The sequence below is a fragment of the Trichosurus vulpecula genome, chromosome 8, assembly GCF_011100635.1.
Source record: "Trichosurus vulpecula isolate mTriVul1 chromosome 8, mTriVul1.pri, whole genome shotgun sequence".
Taxonomy (NCBI): Eukaryota; Metazoa; Chordata; class Mammalia; order Diprotodontia; family Phalangeridae; genus Trichosurus; species Trichosurus vulpecula.
Window position 1 is genome coordinate 90,010,499 of NC_050580.1, and position 21,406 is coordinate 90,031,904.

A 21,406-nucleotide genomic window follows, 5' to 3' on the forward strand; every position below is an offset into this window, starting at 1 on the left:
TTGACTTGAATGCTCAAATCTGTTAAGATGACCAGTTCATTCACTCTTAGTCAAGCACTTCCTTAAGGATCTTCTATAGGGAACAGTGTGGCTGCAGGTGAATGCTGGGAAGTAGACCAAAGGTCATCCCCATGGCTTCAGGAATCAGATTTCAGAAACAACTGCCAAGCTGACCAAATATGGAGGGTGAACACATGTTAAATGTTAGAGGCAGCAGGCCACCCATCATTCCCATCAAGGGGAGATGAATGTCCCACATGTGTATCACTTATGAACTGATGAGCAGGCAGAGGGACCTATGCGGTATGTTCAGGACAAAAACACATTACAGTTCAGGGGCAGCTCAGGAGAGGTTACTCCTTCATGATCCACAGGGAGAACACCCTGCTCTCATAGCGTGACCCAAGGAATGTTCTTTCTTACTGGGCTATGTCTTGCACAGAAGTCCTGCCTAACCTCTAGCTTCAAACTCTGGGCGTAATGATGGATTTGACAGTATCACAAAAATGAAGAATACTGGACTAGCACTTGGTCCTAGTCTTCACCCTGCCTTAAGTGAACTGCTGTGTAATGATGAGTATCGCCAGGACTCAGTTTACTTGTATCCAGTGTTGTACGTCATTGTTATCTGTATATATGCTCAATTACTAGACTCTGCTCCATGAGGACAGGGATATTTTTATTTTAGCCATTGTACATCCTCCATCACCTAGGACAGTGTTTTCTACATCCACTAAATGTGTTTGAGTCAAATTAGAGAATTTTCTAAGCCAATTCTAAGATTTTGTGAAAACTCCTAACTTTCTCTGAAAAACTAGCAATTGAGAATAGGTACTTAACATACAGAAGAGGGCAAAACAGCTTAACAGACAATGCACTGGTAAGGATGCAAATCTTGGGGCAGCTGGTTAGAACTAGAGATGGGGGTGGGGAAGGGGAAAGGAAGCATTGAAAGCATTAGTCAGATTGAAATATTAGACATCCCCAGATGGTCATCTTTCCTCCTTATCCTACCTATAGATCTGACCATCATAACAAAATCTCAAAAGGGGCAAAGTTTGGAATTTGGGAGGATGCCCACATCTCAAAGTAACAAAACTCGATATGGCCTGATATGTATGGAACATCTCTGTATACACATTTGTTGTTGTTCAGTTGTATCCAGCTCTTTGTGACCCTACTGGGGGTTTTCTTGGCAGAGATACTTGAGTGATTTGCCATTTCCTTCTCCAGCTCATTTTACAGATGAGGAAACTGAGGCAAACAGGGTGAAGTGACCTGCCCAAAGAAACAAAGCTAATAAGTGTCTGAGGCTAGATTTGAACTCATGAAAATCAGTCCCAGCACTCTGTGCACTATAGCGCCACCTAGCTGCCCCTTAAAAAGTTATCTAGAGAGATGATGTCAGACTCAAATAGAAACAGTGTCCACTCAACGGTACAGAAGAACCCTTGACAGTTACATGTCGACTTGGAAAAACACATATTGCCATTATCTATGTTCTTTTCATACTTTTATTTATTTTGTTAAATATTTTCCAGTAACATTTTAATCTGGCACTAACTCTGAGTGTCTGGGCAGCATGTTGGACACATCTAACCTTGAGCACAGAGAAGGTAAAGGAATTGCCCAGCATCACAGACAGTATGTGTCAAAAGCAAGACTTGGACTAAGGTCTTCCTTTCTCCTGTAAGTGTTATTAAAAAGAGAAAGTCTTCCACTCATTTATTACCGATAGTTACTCTTGTTCCTCTATAGTTAAATCATTTAACTCTTTAGAAGCCGGACTTGGCTGACTTGGCCCTTTCTTACTACACACTTAAGGCTACTGAAAGCCAATGTCATAAGGGGGTTGGTCCTAAGAAGGACAGTAATTTGCACAAAAATCAAGAGGAGTTAGCTTAGCGAAATTGATTTTCTGTATGACTCGATGCTGCCTGGCTTAATCTTCCCTCTGTTTCTCTTTTCATTAATAATAATTAATAATAAGTATGTATAATAGCACTTTAAGGTATGCAAAGCACTTTACAAATGTTTTCTCATTTTATTCTCGTAAGAACCCTGGGAGGGCAGGTGCTTTTATCATCCCCATTTTATAGACTGGCCCCAGAGGCACACAACTAGTATCTGCAGCCGCATTTCAACTGACTCCAAGCCCAGAGCTCTATCTACATGATTCCTACACAATAATTCCCTACACCTGCCTTCCTTCCCAGAAGTCATCTGCCTCAATAAAAATATTATTAATTCAAATAATTGCCTCACTGCTGTTGCAACTCTTTGTCCCTGTGGTTGTCTGAGAGTCAAGAGAGTGCATCCAAACAAAGCAAACTTATTTTATAAATTATTTGTATTGTTGAACGACATACACACAGGCCTCAACTAGAAGTTCATATTTTTTTTTCTGGAGGGGGGAGGGCAGGGCAATTGGGGTTCAGTGACTTGTCCAAGGTCACACAGCTACTAAGTGTGTCAAGTGCCTGAGGCCTAATTTGAGCTCAGGTCGTCCTGACACCAGGGCCGGTGCTCTACTCACTGAGCCACCTAGCTGCCCCTAAGTTCATATTCTTATGCAGCCAAAGCCTCACAATAAACGTGTTTGGCAAAGGAGAAACCAAACCAAACCAAACCTCATCCCCCTCTCCCAATGCTGCTGGGTCTCTTTCTGGACATTCATTCCCAGAGCCAGAAGGGCTCTCTCTTCTCTTTGTCTTTCCTCTGAATCCCCTTAGCATCGTGTTCCTCTCTTATACCCTCATGTTTGACATTTTATTAAAGACACAGCATAGTGGCAGGAGTGCTGGGGCCTTGGGTTCCAGGGCTGTCTGGACATTTACGAGCTGGGCAAAGTCATACTCATTCTGTGCGCTCCCTTCCTCCTCTGGAAAAAAAATGAGACAGACAGTACACTGGCTACATCACCGAGATGTCATGAGAAAGACAGTTTGTGAGCCTTTTAAAGTGCTCTGCTAAGAATTATTATAATCATTCCTGTGCAACACCTGCATGTGACAGGTCCTTTCCTAGATTATAAATTGTTCTTTGTGTCTTGCCTTTGATAAACTTTGGATGCGTTTAATTAAAAGCCAGACTCTCAAAAGTCATCATTGTTTGAAGGTTAAAAGATTCTACAATCCACAATATTCAGGATCCCTTCAGGATTAAGTCTCAGTCACAATCTGTTCCTGGTTTCACACACTGCATCTCCTCCCTCACAGTCTTTGGATTTGAGTTGAAGGGGCAAGGACGGAATTATGATGGCTGGGAGGCAAACCCACAGGCACACTCAGAGACAAAGCAACCACCTTATATGGGGCAAGGAAGTCACATAAACATCTCCTGGGCTTGTCAAAATCCTCCTGAGTTCCACTTCCAGGTGTGATCTTTCTCTATTAACTAGTTTGCTGTGTTAAAGGAAAATAGGTCTACTTCAAGACTTTTTCATTTGTTCAGTCTTACAGAGAAGTCTGTTTTTGTTTCTAAACATATTTTCCTGAACTTTCCCACAGTGACAGAAAGAGCATCAGGAAATTGTAAGAACTTAGATTTAGGACTAGAAGAAACCTTAGAAGTCATCTAGTCCAAAGTCTTAATTTTAACATAAGGAAACTGAGGCCCATTGAAGGATCCTAGGACCAACTAATCAATAAACATTTATTAAGCACCTACTAAATGCCAGGTGCTAAAGATGCACCAAAAAAATCATAAATTTTTGAGCTGGAAGGGTTTGGAAACCATCTTGTCCATTCTTTTCATTTTCTGCACAAGGAAACTGGGGCCAGAGAAGCCGAGTGATTTACGCAAAGTCACTAAGGTAGTGAGCAGATTTGCCCAAGGCCATGGTGGTAGTAGATAACAGAGGGGGACTTTGAGTCTAGGCCTCCTGCCTCCAAATCCAGTATTTCCCCATTGAACCAGAGGACAAATAAATTGGCCTGAAGCAGTTCTGTGCCATTCTAACTACAGATGATAATTTTCATTCAGCCCATAGTCTGGCTACAGCCTAACAACATTCACTAATTTTTCAGTTGTGCCTTGCAAATATAATAGACCCTTTATAAGTGTTTCAGCTGATTTCTTCAGGCTCCTATCCTGCAGGTTCAGACTGATGAGGTATGAACTAAAACTGACATTTCGTCACAAGACCAAGTCATGTTGCAATCCGTCCCACAAACAAAATTGGAGGAGGATACTTTAGGAGCAACCCTCTCATCTCCATGCCAACCTCCTCCACTTGTCCAGGGTGGTCACTACACATGCCAGTATTCTGAGACTTCCCAAGAGCATCTCTTTATCTCAAATAGGACATTCTGACAAACTATCTTTCCCCACTCAACATCCCCCTGCCTTCAAATAAATTATACTTTACTACAAAAGAAAAGGAAGAAATTTGAGAGACCCACCGCTGCTGTTGTCTCTCTGCCTTGCCTTTACTTTCCAGAGGGAAAAAAAAACAGCAGCAGATCAGTTAGGGTTGTTAAATCCTACATTTAGAGCCAGAAGGGACCTCAGAGGTTATATATGCCTGAATCCATTGCATTGGCACCCCTCCCCCATCCCGAAGCCCAGAGAAAGCAACCACAACATCATGACAGCAAGCTTAGGTTTCCTTGCTGGGCATTTTGATACCATAAGTCAGACTTGGCTTGCTGGGGCCAACCCTACTTCTTAGTCCTGGATTAGCTGCCTGGAGAGAATCTGGAGTAACAATCAGGTCTCAGCATGCAACAAATAATTTTCACAAGGCAGGCAGGGCTTGCAGCTGAATGGTTGATTCATCTTATTAAGCAGAATCAGCAGCAGCTGGCAACTCTAAATCAATAAAGCAATTCTAAATGGAAACACAAACAAAAGCCAGGCATTAACAATGCTGGTAATTTTGTTTTTAAGTGCTCTGAGATTCAGAAAGTTCCCTGACATTTGAAATAAGGTGGGGCACAGCTTCTTTCAATCCAGGCGGCCAGAGATTATTTCTAGAACAGCCTTTTTTCCAAGAACGTGTAAACGTGTTTGCCAGATATAACAAAACTTAAGCAGTCCAGGGCTGCAGGTAGAGGGCTGGTCTTAGAGGCAGGAAAATCTCAGTTCCCATCCTGTCCATGGCACATGCTAGTGTTGGGATTAATATTGGACAAGACCCCTACTTCTCACTACCCCAATAAATGCTTGATGACTGTACCTTCTAAATTTTGCCAATCCAAAGCCGTATCCACGAAGGAAGAGCGATAGGTTAATGAAATCATAGGTCAGGACCAAAGATAAAGACACAGGCTAAGCCAGGGGTGGGGAACCTGGGGCCTCAAGGCCACATGTGGCCCTCTAGGTCCTCATGTGCAAGGCCCCAGGTTCCCCACCCCTAGGCTAAACCAAGGGAATTGTGTGGTCACCAGTATTTTACTTTTTTTTTTAACTTGTGGAATAAAACAAGCACTTTCGTAACATAGTATAATAAAAAAGATTGCAAATCTATTATGGACAACTTATCGTTCCCTCTAAATATACCAGTGTTAGTGAGGAGACTAGATTTAGGTGTATCACCCCATTAGGGACAGGTTTTTATAAATGAAAACTTCTTCATTATCTTTGAGTTATTATAAATTTTCTTTTGTTTCATAAATTAGGACAGTGACCAGGGCAGGAAACTCCCCATGAAGAAATTAAAATGGTGCCTGAGGCATTTGGAGGTCATGACCTCTTAACATGGCCACACAGGCAGTATATGTCAGAAGACAACATTGAAGCCAACTCTTCCTAACTGCAAAGCTAGCCCTCTATACATTAAAGCACCCCAATTGTCAGGTTGTATCATGGGTTGTAATTTGTTAGGTGAGAATTTCAACATGTGATATCTGTTGCTACAAATTAAGGGATATTAGAGAGGTTTTAAAGAAAGTAGAGATAATCATTTGTAATAGTGTCCCCATTTGGGTCACACCATTTAGATCTAATTACTACCTCTCATCAGAAATTAAATTTTTTGGTGTTTATATTACCTACTAGGGCCCACTTGAAAACTAAGAAATAGGCAGTTTGCAGTTTAGATTTACAAGTATTATCTTTCTGTTACCTTTTCTCCCCTTGGTCCTCAACTCTTTTTCTTCCCATTCAAGGAATCCAATAACCTCTGAATTATTTCCTCCATCCAGAGGGAAGGAAAACCAAAGCTAGAGCTGAAATCTACACAAAGGTATGTATGTACAATAACTTCTTCAGGTGATAGTTTTCTCGTCATGGACTCTGGAAGTATCCACGGCTCTGACAGGTAAGCTTTTGAGCTATCCTGCCCAGAAGCAGGTCTCTGAGTCATTTCCTGGCCCCCATTTCTAAACCAAGCCATCGTGGCTAGCACCTACTCCTTCCCAGATCTCCTTTCTGTGTTTCTGCGCCATGAGAATGTAAGCTCCTAGCTTTCTTGTGTTTGAATCCATAGCACTTATAAGGCACAGCTCCTGACCCACAGTAAAAGCTTAATACATATTTCACCCATTTATCATCTGTAAAGTAAGGGGGTTGGGTCCTGTTCTAAATCTATGTCATTATGACTAATAAAAGCTGAAATCATTTCAGAGGCATTTTAAAGGGAATAAAACCTTAACATTAAGGGGATAAATCCCAAATGATGGTATATCAGAAATCAGCAGTTGAGAGATGATTTTCATGGCCCTGGCCGTGGCCTGTGAGACTGCATCACAGATAATTTAGTTGCCTCCTCTAAGTCAGCTTCACATGAAAAGGACAACCCAGAATATGGGGAGCTACACTAAAAGACAAGCTGTGTAGTGGTAGATGGGCAGAGACTTTGTCAAATTGTTTTCAGGTGTTGTCACCAGCCATTGAGAAACATGTTATCTGGACCTCTAAGTTCACACTAGGTTGTTTCCACATTTCCTGAGGCTTAGAAAGATTCGTTTGGAGTCACAGGAACCTGGGTGCAAATCCTCATTTCTACCCGCATGACCCCAGACAAGTCAATTCATGTATTCATTTGTTAAACTCTTCCTGTGCTAGGATCGTAGGATACAAAAATGAGATAGTCCCTGCCTCAAGAAGCTTACATACTATTGGGAGAATTAGAAGGTAATTCTTTCAAAGCTGAGTTACAATGATGGCATCAGTACTAATTTCTGCCAGTTCAAGACACTGATATGAATATAAACTCATAGGTACTCCTCCCTCATACTTTTCCCCCATTTCAACAAAATTTACTAGGTACCTACTAAGAGCAAGGGTTGGATAGATCTCTGAGTTGGATATATCTCTGTGGAAAACTTATGGCAGGCCATGGACCAGAGCTGCACAGCATAGGAAGGCATAGATGGGTTGATACCTGCATCATTGGGAGAAACTATCTAAATCATTGAGGTTGCAGATCCATTTAAGGATTTGAATGTGTTCAAGGGCTAGGCACTAGGGATATAAAGGTAGAAACAAAACATACCCTGCTTTCTGGGAGTTTACATTATACTGGAGGGATGCAACATGGATACAAGTAAGTAACTATAAGGTGATTTGTCCTCTCAGACTTTCAAAGTCATTCTCAGAAATATGTTCTGCCTCCCTGCGTGAAGAGCTGACAAAGTGTTCAAGTAGGAAAAGAGGTTAGTTAAACGTCTGCATGGGCATCTACCCATTTTCATGTTTTTACCACCCTTAATGTTGCAAGAGAAAGGGGTCCTTCTGCAGAGGATGCTCTGTGCCACATGTCCACTAGGAAGAATCTGGACCACCGTGAGGATTTCAGTCACAATGTAACAGGCAATGGGATTATCGTACAGCCTGGCAAATATAGACATTCAGGAAAACCTTCTCTTTTGCCTTGAATAGCCTTTATTAGAGCATTTGACACCAGTCATAGGAATGACAACTAGTGAACAAGTTTGGCTGCCCAAAGAAATTTGGGAAGATTAAAAGATCGAAAAATCTCTGAGTTTGAAAGAGACGTCAGAGTTCATATAGTCTGATCCATTCTTCAAAACAAGAATCCCCTCTGAAATGACCCACAACGAGTGGTCACCCAACCCACACTTACAGACCTCCGTTCAGAAAGATGGCCAAGGAGGCCCATTCTACTTTGGGATGTCTCTAGTTGTTAGGGAGCTTTTCCTTTCTTCAATCCTAAATCTTACTTCTCTTCCATTTGACAGCTCTTTAAATACCTGAAGGCAGGCATCATGTCCTTGCTTCTAAGTCTTCTCTTTGCCAGGCTAATCATCCCTAGACCTTCATTTGGCATGATCTTCAAGGCTCTTCATTATCCTTACTGAGCTCCTCTGGACTCTCTCCAATTTACCAATGGCCTTCCAAAATTACAGTGAATTTAGGTGAACAAAATAGTATAGATGCGATTTAACCAGGGCAGAGTATAGTGGGGCTATCAACTCCCTAATCCTAGGTACCATGTTTCTAATGTTCCTTGATAGGATGGTCAGAACAATCTTCCTAAAATATTTTTTTCCTCATATTGCCTCTTGCTCAAAAACACAATGGGTACTTATTACCTCTAGCATGAAGTCCAAACTTTTATTGCCTGGCTTTCAAGTCCTTCTGAAAGTTGGCCCTAAACTTCCCCAAAATATATATCCACTGAGTTAGACTCCTTTCAGGAAACCTCAAGGGAAGTCCTTAGGATCAGACATGATGCCCCTTTCTTTCCTGCTACCAATGGTATTGGGCAAACTTTTACTTTGGGAACTCAAAAAAAGAGTCAGTTTTTTCTCACTTTTTCTTTTTTGGTGGTACCTCACCTCTGCTAATTATCCTCAATAAAAAAACCACTCAGAACTAATTCATGCTTGTAACTAAGCCTTACTGTAATACAAGGAGATCTTAGTGTCTAAACGACATAGAGTTAAGGTAATTTCAAGTACACAGTCTCATATAACTCAGTTAGCTTGGCACATCTTGAAAGCACCAAATTATCTCTTCCAGGTACATTTAAAAAAAAATTCCTTCTAGTCAATGGGCCCTTCATCTAACTCTTTCCCTTGGGAAGGCACAGTTCCTTCCTGACAGTCTTACTTCATTCCCGAGACTGAACCTAAACTCTATTTTTCAGCCCCCTAAGCCCTAGATGGGCAGCTAGGTGGTGCCATAGTGCATGGAGCACCAGGCCTGGAGTCAGGAAGACTCATCTTCCTGAATTCAAATCAGGCCACAGACTCTTACTACCTGTGTGACCCTGGGCAAGTCACTTAACCCTGTTTGCCTTAGTTTCCTCATCTGTAAAATGAGCTAGAGAAGGAAATAGCAAACCACTCCAGTGACTTTGCCAAGAAAACCCCAAATGGCATCACAAAGCGTCAGACAGGGCTGAAAAATGACTTAAGCCCTGGATAAATGAGACCTGGATAATGCTTGGAAGGTAAGGTCAGGACTTATAGTTCTTTGTTTTGTTTGCAACACAGCATGCTATTCTATCTTGTGATTATCTGTGTATATGTCATACTCTACTACGAAAAACAAAGGCAATGTTTTATTTAAATGTCATCTCTTTTCCCAACACCTAGCACATTGTTGTTACATCTGATAAAGGTCTATTAAATTTAATTGAGTTAAATAGAAGATAGCATCAACTTTACATTAAGCTCTAAAACCAGGGAAACGTGTGTGTGTGTGTGTGTGTGTGTGTGTGTGTGTGTATGTGTGTGTGATGGACCCTTTTGGCCATCTGGTAAAGCCTATGGCCCCTTTCTCAAAATGTATTAAAACGCATAATATAAAATACATAGAATTACAAAGGAAACCAATTGTATTGAAATACTATTATCAAACATGTTTAAAGATAAATTCACAGACCTACAGTTAGGAACCACGGTTCTAAACAAATTATACTGTAATGGCTCAATCTTCTTTTTTTATATTTCAGTAAAGTTTGGTCTTGGCACAAACACAGCACATCCAAGTACAAGGACAGCAGACATTTGGACATAACTATAGGCATGCAGATCAAAAGTCCCCAATTTCCCCGACTCCTATAATATGTTTAGAGTGAAGCTTCAGGATAATTTTCTTGGCCCATCACTAGCCAACAGAAACATGAAGAGAGTGTTGACTGGATCCATCTGTGAGTCTGATTCATAAAAAATCTAAAGTAGCCATGTGGCTAAGGGCTAAAAGAGCTGTCAATACTCCATTACAGAGAATCACAGAATCTCAACGATGCCACATAAAAGCTATAATTCAGTGGAAAATGAGCAAATAACAGCAGCAGCCCAAAAGACAGCATTGTAAATGATACTGGCAGTTTGCATTTCAGCTGAGAAAATGGCCCAGAAAATGACACCAATTGCTCTGCAGAGAAGCAGCAAGTAGTAATTTTAGAGACAAAAAAAAAAGTACCAGCTGGGATGGTATTAGGATTAAGCCCTAGTAACATGAGTTGTCCAGGCTATGCATGTTCCCTTCCCCTAGAAGTGATGTGAGAATCTGTAGTACAATGTGCCCTCATTTGTCTGGGGAAAATTGCTATTTACTTTACTACTCTGCTGTGTTTAAAGTCTTTTACTTTGAATTATCCTGTCCTCTTGCTTGGTCTGGTAAAAGAGAAACATTGATGGGATCTTATGAGCTGTGATTTTTGAAGAGAGACCTTGAACTTAGGTATGTCTTTCCAGGACTCACATTAGAAGACATCCTAAGTAACATGGGCTTATTGAACAGGTTCAGCAGGGTCATTAATGAACAATTCTTAGTATTAAATGACTAGTAAGAGGGGCTGAAAATGCTGAACTAGAAGCATAGAAATGATATTTGCTATAAAGTAAAATTCTGCTGAACTCAATGCATGATGGATGACTAAAGGTGACTTAACCACCTGTTTCTTGGTGAGCAGTGGGGGGGGGGGGGCAGAATTGGCATGGTAGAAAGAGCACAGATTGAATGTAAGGATACTGTCATTCTAGTTCCAGCTTGAACACTAGCAAACCGAGTAACCTTGGACAAGTCACTTAACTTCCCAGGGTCTTGTTTTCTTCATATAGAAATCAGGGAGAATAGGATCCCCTCCATATCTAAGTTCTTTAACAGATCAAGTCAACAGACATTTATTAAGTGTTTACTATGTGCCACACATTGTACTAAGCACTGGGGTTACAAAAAGGCAGAAACAGCCCCTGTACCAAAGGAAATCACATTCTAATGAGGAAGACAACATGCAAAGAACTTTATACATACAAGATACATACAGGGTAAACTCAGAAGGAAAGCACTAGCATTGAGAGGGAGAAGGTGGAATTTGAGAAAAGAATTGAAGGAAACCACGAAACCAGTCCTTCTGAAAGCTGGCCCTATATTACTTATCCAATCTAATTGCTTACTGCCCCAAGATATATACCTCTCAATTTGGGGCTCCTGTGAGGAAACTCCAAGGAAAGGCAGATAGGAGGAGGGGGAGCATTCGATGCATGGGGAACAATCATTGAAATGGCACAAAGTCAGGAGATAAAGTGTCGTATTCAAAGAACATCAAAGATGCCAATGTTACTGGATTGTGGAGCATTTTGAGGGGAGTAAAGTGTAAGACTGGAAAGGTAAGAAGAAGCCAGGCTATGAAGGACTTTAAAAGTTAGACAGAGGATTTTATATTAGATCCTGGAGGTAATAAAGACTACAGTTTATTTTGAACCTATAAATGTTTTAAGGAAACCCTAAAAAGGGACAAAATCAAAGACTATTTGCTTTAGAATGGTGGAGGGGTAGACATGAAAGACAGCATCAGGCAGAATGTCTGAGCTTCCTGAAGTTTGAATTAGGGTGATTGTAAATAAGGTGGATTTTAGTGTGTGTAGAGTGGATTTTTGTTATTATTTCTTAAGGTTCAGTTTCCCAGGATCCATAGCCATAACAATCTCTTGTTCCCAAGTATTAGATATGAGTTCTCACAATTATGGTTCAAAACATCTCCACCATGCTTGCGCAGCATTATATAATGATAAATAATATAAACATTTGTGCTTAAGTTGTAAACATCCACTGGGAATTCACAGTGAGATAGAGGGCTGAGGTGATGCAAACTTGTTAGGCTATTGCTGGCAATATGCCTTCTTTGTCTGTTGCCCTATAAACAGGGGGGCACTGGTCAGGGAGTGGGGAACCCTTAAGGTTGAATGCACAAGCTGGATTGCTGTGTGTGCCTTGATCAGCCCCCATCAACACCCCATCAGCTTGGGGGCTTCTATGTTTGCTTTAACCAGCCCCCCTGAGGCTTGAAGGGATTTAGGGGAGTGCACCAGCAGTGCCTGTCTCGACTGACCTCATCGAGATGTAGGGATAGTTGCCCCTCCCTTCTTGCTGGCCCCTGCCAGAAGGGTGATTAGGAAAGGCTGTAGGAGTTGTGCTGCCATTATCAGCAACCCTCTTGTGAGGAGACTAGACTAGAACAAAGTAAGATAATTAACCCTTTCAAAGCTGTTTTTCCTGTCTGACTAGATCAAAAATGAACCTGTGCTAGCAGCCATCCTGTATGCTAGTGTTATCTGTCTTAAAATGGCTCATTTTTATTTTCTAAATTATGGAGTCACATGTCTATTTCTAGCACTTTATCAAGGTAGCACGGAAAGGTCAATGAGAGACCTTAGTTTATTGAAGGACTAATTTACCATGTAACTAATTTATTAAACCATAGTAACCCACAATCAGTGCATAAAAATATCAATCCATAAAAATGATAAAACTGATACAAGGTTTTGGTTCATCATTTTTGATCCTCAAGGTCCCCCAAATGATTATTATATAAGGCAAAGCTGTATAGTTTCTGTCCTTTATAACTGCATAAGGATATTGCCACTGATTTCAAATGCCAGTCTTTCATGTCAATTTAGTTTACCCTACTGAGAGTAATGGTGTTGCCATGAACTGAGACCCAAAATGCAGCTTGGGGGATCTGGCAAAGAGCTACCTGATAAAAGAGATGTTACACCCAGCATCTATTTTACTATTGAGAGCAAAGACCTTCTCCAGCTCCCTACAGCATCTTAACCAGTACATTCTTGGGTATATACAGAAAAATCTTATTCAAAAAAAACAAACAAACACAGAAAGAAAGAAAGAAAGAAAGAAAGAAAGAAAGAAAGAAAGAAAGAAAGAAAGAAAGAAATGAAAAGCAAACGCTTAACCACATATTTAAAAGAAAGCAAATTTAGATAATGTTTCACAACTTGCTGGGGTGAGGAGGGAGGGGGAGAGACAAAAAAGGAACCAAAGCAGATATGCCAAATACAAAATTGGAAAGCATCCACAAATGCTTTCAAATGGCTGAAACACAAGCCATGCATATCGGTCGTGTTTTCCAGTACCTGTGGTACACCCAGGTTTGGTGGCAGCAGGATGATGTTATTGGAGCCAGCATCCTCTGACTGAAAGCAAATAGAGTGAAATGGTTATAGAGAGCAGTGCATTAGCTGCATCACCTGTTGGCAGCAGCAATGCTAGAGATATAGGGTTCAAGGTATTCCCTACAGCATATAGAAGCCAGAATAAATTCTATCTTGTGAGCCATCCCCCAAGTTTTATCCAGGTAAAATTAAGTTTAAATGATTGCCAAGATGGCCTTAAAAGAAAAAAGAAAGTACCATGCTGCCTCTTTGAGCATTCCAGCTAATTGAAACCACACAGGATCTTCTTGCTTTCCTCCCTTCCCCATGGTGTAGGCCCCATGAAATCACCTAGATTCATCAGGTGCTAGAGACAGGCCTGAAAAAGCGGAATTTGAGAAAAGACTTGAAGGAAACCAGGAGGTAGAGAAGAAAAGGGATTGCCATGTGGCTGATGTGATAGGAGAAAAATAATAGAGGCATTTAAAATTTAAATCTCTTGTAGAATATTTACCTTAGGAGTAAGAATTCAACAAAAATCAGAGAGGCAGAGAGAGGTTTTTAGGTCTCAAAAACGCAAACTTCATATTTTTAAGTGTATAGCTCTCATCTGTTTGTGCTACTGTTATCTAAATCTTCGTGTCCCTTCACAAGATTTCTTAATTCATCTGAAGAAAAGGGAAAGAGCTGACTTAAATATTAGTCCTGTAACTAGGGAGGTGTACCTGGGGCTTTGTCACAAGGCGCTGACGTTTACAGAGTATTGACTCCTTCAGCTAGTGGAAATAATGAAGCTTAGCACCTACTTAGCTAGTATCAAGGGAAGTGATTTGTTCTGGTCATCTCATTCAATTCACCATTTACAAAGTGCCTACTGTGGGTCTTCCTTCAAAACGTAACTCAGATGCTAACTCCTCTAGAAAACATCCCTGATGTTTGGGTTCCCTCCCTCTTTTGTTTTCTTTATATAACTTGAATAATTATTTGTGGCTCCCCTCCCCATCAGACTATGAACTCCTTGAGAGAAGAGACTGTTTTTTCCTCTTTCTTTGTTTCCCCGCTGTTTAGTGCAATGCTTGGTACATATTAGGTGCTTAGTAGATGTTTGTTGACTGACTGACTGACTCCTTGAAGACAGGGACAATTTTATTTTCTGTCTTTGTAGCCCTACAGTGTTTGTACATAGCAGGCACTTAATAAATCTTGGATTTAATTGAATTAAAATGGGAAGCTACCAAATGGGCTACTTCCTTCCCTCCCCAAGTGGTTGGACCCCAAGTGAACACGTCTTCCCTGTGTCCTACCCACTCATCCTCATACTACCTCAGGGTCTCTGTCTCTTCCCTATCTGGTATACCAGTCTCTTTTCCTGCAGGATCTGTGCCCTGAGGTCGAGCATCTACCCTTGGGATGTCTCCTAAATCCAGCTTGATCAAAAGAATTTGTCTTTAAAAAGTTTATTTGAGAGCACCTTTTAAATTACCTGTTCCTTGTAGTACTTTCCAAAGGACCTGAATTGCATAGTTCTGACCAGCCCCCATGCACACTTTCCCTTTTATGTTTGACATTCTTATTCCAAAATGTCCCACTATTTCTCAAACTATGCCCCAAGTAGTCAAAGCATATAGGTCTCCAAGGCTGGACTGAAGTTGCCAAAGTAGGATTCCTCTTAAGAAATCTTGCATCAGAAGGAGACAACCACAGCAGAAAGCCAGATGGAGAATGCCAGCTTCCTAGATCCAATTTACTCATCTGAGGAATGCAATACCATTACATTCTAAATCTGCATCATGCTTTTGCTGTATTAATTAGCTGAATGAGATTGTGCCAAGACATTTGATTAATATTACCAGAATTTAATTTTTTTCCACTATGAAACCTCAATGGATGAGAAATGCTACATCTGTGCATGCACAATTAAGCAACTGAAATCCAATCTTCAATTTTAGAATGTTTTTGGCTTAGAAAAGCTATTGAAACTTTATCTATCATGAGGACAATCTGTTTCACATTCCTTAACAGCTCTGAGTAATATAGATTTGTTTACTTTTTTTAACCTTCCAAGAGCCAAAAATTTTCTGGAGCGGAGAGGGAAACTTCTATTTTAACCACCTAACTACTAGAACTATGTGACTATTAATTACAGAATCCAGAAAGAATTTGTGAAATCTGTTTCGCAAAAGAGAGGGTGACATAGATGTAAGAGAATGAAAATGCTCCCTTTGTCCAAAAAAGAGGCTACACCGTAATTAAAAGAGAATCTTAGAAAAGATAGAAGTGGTGGCAGGTGCCTATTTAAACATAAGGCTCCTTCAACCTTGTTAATGAGCTGCTGGCATGATGATGAGATGACGATGATGACGACGACGACGACGAGGACGACAACAACGAACACGACTTTTCCAGGCAGAAAAAAAGTAAGCTTCAATAAAGGTTAAGCATGGGGGTGGGGAGGGGGGCGGAAGGAGGAGTGAAGCAGTTTCCTAACACCCACCTGGTTGTCAGAGGTGCTGTTCTCGTTCCCCATTGTGATTGGCGGAGACTCTCTCAGCGGACCCTCCTTAATCAGGAAAAGACGAACTACCAGAAGAGACAAAAAGAAGTAGAAACCTTTATGAAACTCACGAAAATAGGACCCCTACTTCGAGCGCGCTCCTCTGCTCCAATATCTCAACAGATACATCATGGAAAATCGCTTGGAAAACTTTTCTCTTGAGAGAGAAGTGCCACCCAGGAGTTCTTTCCCAATACGGGTTGGCAGTCGCTTGTTTCATTTTTTATTTTTTTAAATTTTTTTTTTTTTTACCACCCCGAAGTTGGCAGATGCAGCCGAAAAGCCAGTTTTGTTACCGTGTTCTTGAACTACAAGTGACTATATAAATGAAGGCATGGTCCTGCCAAGAATGCTTTGTTAGAGGTGGAGGCAGCTGCTGTTGCTGCCAGCCAGCCTGCTGCCCCTGCCCCTGCCCGGGCTGCTACTGCTACCCTGCCTGCTGCTGCCACTGCCCGGGCTGCTGCCCTTCCACTGCCCAGACTGCTCCTGCCCCTGCCCAGGTTGCTGCCCCTTCTGCTGCCCAGCTTACTGCTGCTCCTGCCCAGGCTGCTGCCCTTGCCCAGGCTTCTGCCCCTTCCGCTGTCTAGCCTGCTGCTGCCAGCCAGCCTGCTGCCCCTGCCCAGGCTGCTGCTTGCTGCTTGCTCACTGTAACAGGTCACTTTGGAAGTGGGACCCCTAGAGCTGCCTTCACACAACTGGTGACAATACAACTCAGTGGCAAGGATTGTCAACAGCACTTAAAAATCTTTAAACAATGTTTTATCAAACTAATCGATATAAAGACTATATATATATGTACATATATGTATTTATATCTTTATCTCTATTACTCTGGCAAGAGGCTTTAAAGAAGTCAGTATAGTTCTCCCGTTTTAAGAAAATGGGGTGTCATTAAAGCCCAATTAGAGCACACACCCCTGCTTTTACTTATGAGGAAAGTGAGACTCAAAGGTGAAGGGCCCTGCCTGCCTGAGCTCACAAAGGTATTAAGGGTCAGAAGTAGGATTCGAAGGGAAGGTTTTTGACTCCACAGCCTGAATTAGGCTGCCTCCTCGTACAGGGCTGTCCTGCCAACTGAACTGAAAATGCATATTAATATGTGTGTGGAAATACATTGGATAGTGTTATTACTAATTGTCATGATAATGATGGTACTTAGCATTTATATAGTTACAAAGGATCCCACAGGATCCCACAGGTGTTTAGCACTATTTTCTTCAAGATTGTTACAAACTTAGCGGGATTGCAAATAGACCTGAAATCCAGCTTGTCTTTTCATTGTTTACATTGTCTTACAATCTTCTAATTATTAAAAAAAAAATCCATTTATTTTTCCTCCTCTAGCACATATCAGTTATAAGGAATATAAAGGCCATGATAGGTATAGAGCTGGAAGGGACTTCCAAGACCGTGTAGTCCGACTTCCTCGTTTTACAAATGAACAAACTAGTTGTCATTTCTCAAAGCCACATACGTAGTAGGCATTAGAAGTAGAATTTCAATCCTCCTCATTTGCTTCTGAAGGATACTGCTCTTCCCCCAGTCTCACACTGCCTCTATCTTTGTAAGCATACTACTAAGCCATAGTAGAATTCAGAAGATGACAGACTTTTAGTACTAGAAGGAAACTCAGATCATTTAGTCCCACCCTCTTTCTTAGTCACTATATTGATGAAGCAAACAAGGGCCAGCTTTGCCCAGCTACTTAGTGGCTGGAGTATGTTTTGATTCCTGGTCTCCTGACTCTCAGGCCCCTGTTCTTTCTAAGATACCATATTTATCAAATTTATCTCCCAATGGTCTTCAACTGATTTTTGAGCATCTTAAAATACCCACTTACTAGAAAAGATCACTTCAGTTCATCATAATAGGTTGTCACAAGTTTAATTAAAATGGCCTGGAGCTGACACCAAAGAGTCAGTGTGGAGCAGTGGAAAACCCTGGATTTGAACTCATGGGTTCTATTCTTAGTTCTGTAACTAGCTGGGTGTGGCACCCTGGGCATTTCTCTCTACTTCTGTGGACTTCAGTTTCTTCGTCTGTAAAATGAGGAGTTGGGACAACATGACCTCAAGATTCATTTTGAAAAACTTCTTATGGTAAGTATGATTTTTTAAAAAACAATCTTCTAATCACGAAATCTTGTTTCCTTTTCTTTCCCCTTCCCTTGAAATGTATTACTTATAAGGAATAAGAAGAAATTAATTACTCGAATTTACTGTAAGTAAAATTTCCTCAAAGATCTGGGAGCATGGGATAGGCACATGGAGTCAGGAAACCTAAGTCAAAATCCTCCTTCAGACATTTGCTTAGTTATATGATCATAGGAAAGCCTCTTACCTCTCAGAGCCTCAGTGTCTTCATCTGTAAAATAGAGACAATAATACTTGTACTATCTACCTCAGGAGTTGGGGAAAATATATTGCAAAACTTGAAGTGCTAGATAAATATAAAATATCCATTTGGAAAGTATTTGCTAGTTGCAAAAAAGACAGTGTACCAAATATCATACTTTTCTAAATGAGTCATTTTCTTATATAATTTAAGTTTAATGAACATTTATTAAATGCTGACCATGTAGATACAAAGACAAAATGAAACAGTCTCTGCCATTAAGGTGCATATTAGACCAAATAAAACTAAGCATTTGGGTTAAAAACCAACACATCTAAAATACTTCAAAGCAATTAAACAGACAAATACAAAAAAATTAAAAACTACCTCTGATTGTATGTGCATTTCAAAAAAGCATATATGAAAGGCCTGACTTGAGATGCTTTCCTAATGAATTTTGAAATTATAGCTCCCCTCCCCCCTTTATTTTCCAGTAAGAATTTTTACCAAAGAACATAACTTTGTTTGATACTTACATTAAAAAAATGAGCTGGGGGGCTCAGCTACCTCTAGCTCCACCAAACCCGAATATTTTACTTTCAGCTGGATGTGATTTCACATAGTACTTTCTACTCCTCCATTCAGAATCACATGAGATCTAAACTAAGCCACCTTAACCAGTTGAGCAAACAGCACTGTCTCCACCCTCAGCCAGCCCTGGATGACGGAAACCAGCTCTACTTCATACCTCCTTAGACAGGGCATGGCTTAAATGAGGCTTCCTGAAAGTTTCTGTCTAATGCAGAGCTGACATTTTAGAAAACTAAGAGCTGAACACATTAATCCTAATAACTAGTCCATCACCTTCACCACTGAAGCCTTTTCCAATTATTCCATCAGCAGAATTCCTTTTAGAAAGGGCTTATCCAAATTAAAACTATGTCAGTGATTTACAACAGTGGTGTTAAATGTGAGAGCATGAAAACACTGGAATACTATATGCTTACTCGCCCTTAGCACATTAAAGCAGGAAACTGGAGTTTTCCTGTCTGGGGGAAAAGGAATAAAATGTACTGTTTATACATGGGAATTATTTTGCAGTAAATAAGGCTGAAAAGCAATAAACACTTTTTGAAAAATGGTGATGCACAGAATGCTTCCTGGAAGCTTTTGCTGCCGGAAGCCTCTATTTTATCACCTTGAAGATGGAGCTGAATACTTGAGAGAAGATGTGGATCAAGGCACTCAGAAATCTTCATCTGAAATATTGGCACAGAGAAACTATATACTTTTTTACATTTCGGAGATACATGATGGAAAGAAACATAGCGTCAAATCAGACTGAGACACTTCTGAAGAGAATACGAGAACTGGAGACAGAGGTACAGAGGCTACAGCAGGAACAGGCTGACAAGAAGAAGAGCCCAAACATTAAGGGAGAAAGTCCCACTGAAGCTGGGAAACCAAAGAAATAGCAGCAGCGACAGCGTGCTTTTAATTTCAGTGCGTATGGCCAAAGACATATAGCTCTAAGGATAGCTTATTTGGGCTGGGGATACCAGGGTTTTGCCAGTCAAGAAAACACAAACAACACCATTGAGGAGAAACTGTTTGAGGCACTAACCAAGACTCGGCTAGTAGAAAGCAGACAGACATCTAACTACCACCTGTGTGGGAGAACGGACAAAGGAGTCAGTGCCTTTGGACAGGTGATTTCCCTTCACCTTCGCTCCTAACTTCTGGGGAGCAAGAATCCAGAAGATCAAAGTTTGAAAGACAGTATCAATGATGCTGCTGAAGAGATTCGTTATACCCATATTCTTAATCGGGTGCTCCTTCCAGACATCCGGGTGCTGGCTTGGGCCCCTGTAGAACCCAGATTTAGTGCCCAGTTCAGCTGCCTTGAACAGACTTACCGCTACTTTTTCCCCAGTGCTGATTTAGATATTGAAGCCATGAATGATGCAGCCCAAAAATATGTTGGCACTCATGATTTCCAGAACTTACGTAAAATGGATGTGGCCAATGGTGTGATAAATTTCCAGAGGACTATCCTGTCTGCTACAGTGCAACTAGTGGCCTTGCAGGGTCCAGGGGAGAAATTTCAACAGCAGGAACCATTCCAGTTATGTCAATTTGAAGTGATTGGGCAGGCATTTCTTTGCCATCAAGTATGTTGTATGATGGCCATTCTCCTTCTTATTGGCCAGAGGATGGAGAAACCAGACATCATTGATGAACTGCTGAACATAGAGAAAAATCCCCAAAAACCACAGTACAGCATGGCAGTGGAATTTCCTCTAGTTCTATATGATTGTAAATTTGAGAACATCAAGTGGATCTATGATCGGGAGGTCCCGGAGTTCAATGTTACACACTAGCAGCAATTGTGGGCTAGTTATGCAGTTAAAAGTCACATGTTATGCAGCATGCTACAAGGAATGTACTCTGCTGCCATATGTCCTGGGTCAGGATCAAAGATAAATGAAATGGTTCAGTGGAGAGATGTCAAACCTTCTGTCCAGAAGCAGATCAGTGCCTTTGTAGAGGGAGTGAAAACACAAACCTATAAGCTATTGGATCGTCCTAGATGTGAAGGCTTGGAGTCCCGGATCCAGCACTTTGTTAGAAGGGGAAGAATTAAGCAGCCACAGGTATGCCAAGAAGAGGAAATAAAAACCAAAAGGGACTACAGTGATACTACAGAAGAAGAAAACAACACCTCAGAAAAACTAACAAAGAAGATATGTGTTAATAGGAATTAAAAGTGCCACCTTGATATTAGGAAAGGCAATGAAACATGGAGGGGCAAATCAGTTTAGAGTAAAAAAAGACCAAAATGAATTTTTGTTGAAGAGCTACGGAACAAAAACTCTTTATTAAAGGAAGAGTTTGTTCTCAAAATTTTACCTGCTGGTTTTCCATAAGGTTTCAGATTAAAAACAAAAAACCTTACAGTTTACTGAACTTGCCTATGTTCCAAGTATGAAGTTAGTGGTTGAAGAAAGCACAACTTGGACCAATAGGAACAGGGATGAGGCAGCAATATAAATGGAAATATTTGCCACAGCTAGAGACTTGTGCCTTTGTTTTCAAATTCATTAAAGAAATTTGATTTAAAGGGGAAAAAGTTACTCTTTTAAAAAAATGGTGATGCAAACAGTCTGGTATTTGTTTATACTTAATATGTGACTTTGGTTCTGACAAG

The 21,406-nt window shown here is 40.8% G+C and overlaps 1 protein-coding gene and 1 pseudogene across 8 annotated transcripts in view; one reads left to right on the forward strand and one right to left on the reverse strand.

Annotated features, from left to right (window-relative positions):
* The window catches only part of TACC2 (transforming acidic coiled-coil containing protein 2), a 311,227-nt gene that overhangs the window by 262,648 nt on the left and 27,173 nt on the right, over positions 1-21,406 (reverse strand). For 7 of the 8 annotated variants that reach the window (XM_036734240.1, XM_036734243.1, XM_036734241.1 and 4 more), the window contains exons 2-3: positions 15,805-15,890; positions 13,293-13,352 (exon numbers count right to left, since the gene is read on the reverse strand). In XM_036734240.1, coding sequence (XP_036590135.1) covers positions 13,293-13,352; positions 15,805-15,837 — 93 coding nt within the window. In that variant the 5' untranslated portion in view covers positions 15,838-15,890. The remainder of the gene's footprint in view (positions 1-13,292; positions 13,353-15,804; positions 15,891-21,406) is intronic. The other variant, XM_036734236.1, reaches the window with a different exon arrangement.
* Positions 19,393-20,963, forward strand: LOC118827897 (annotated as a pseudogene).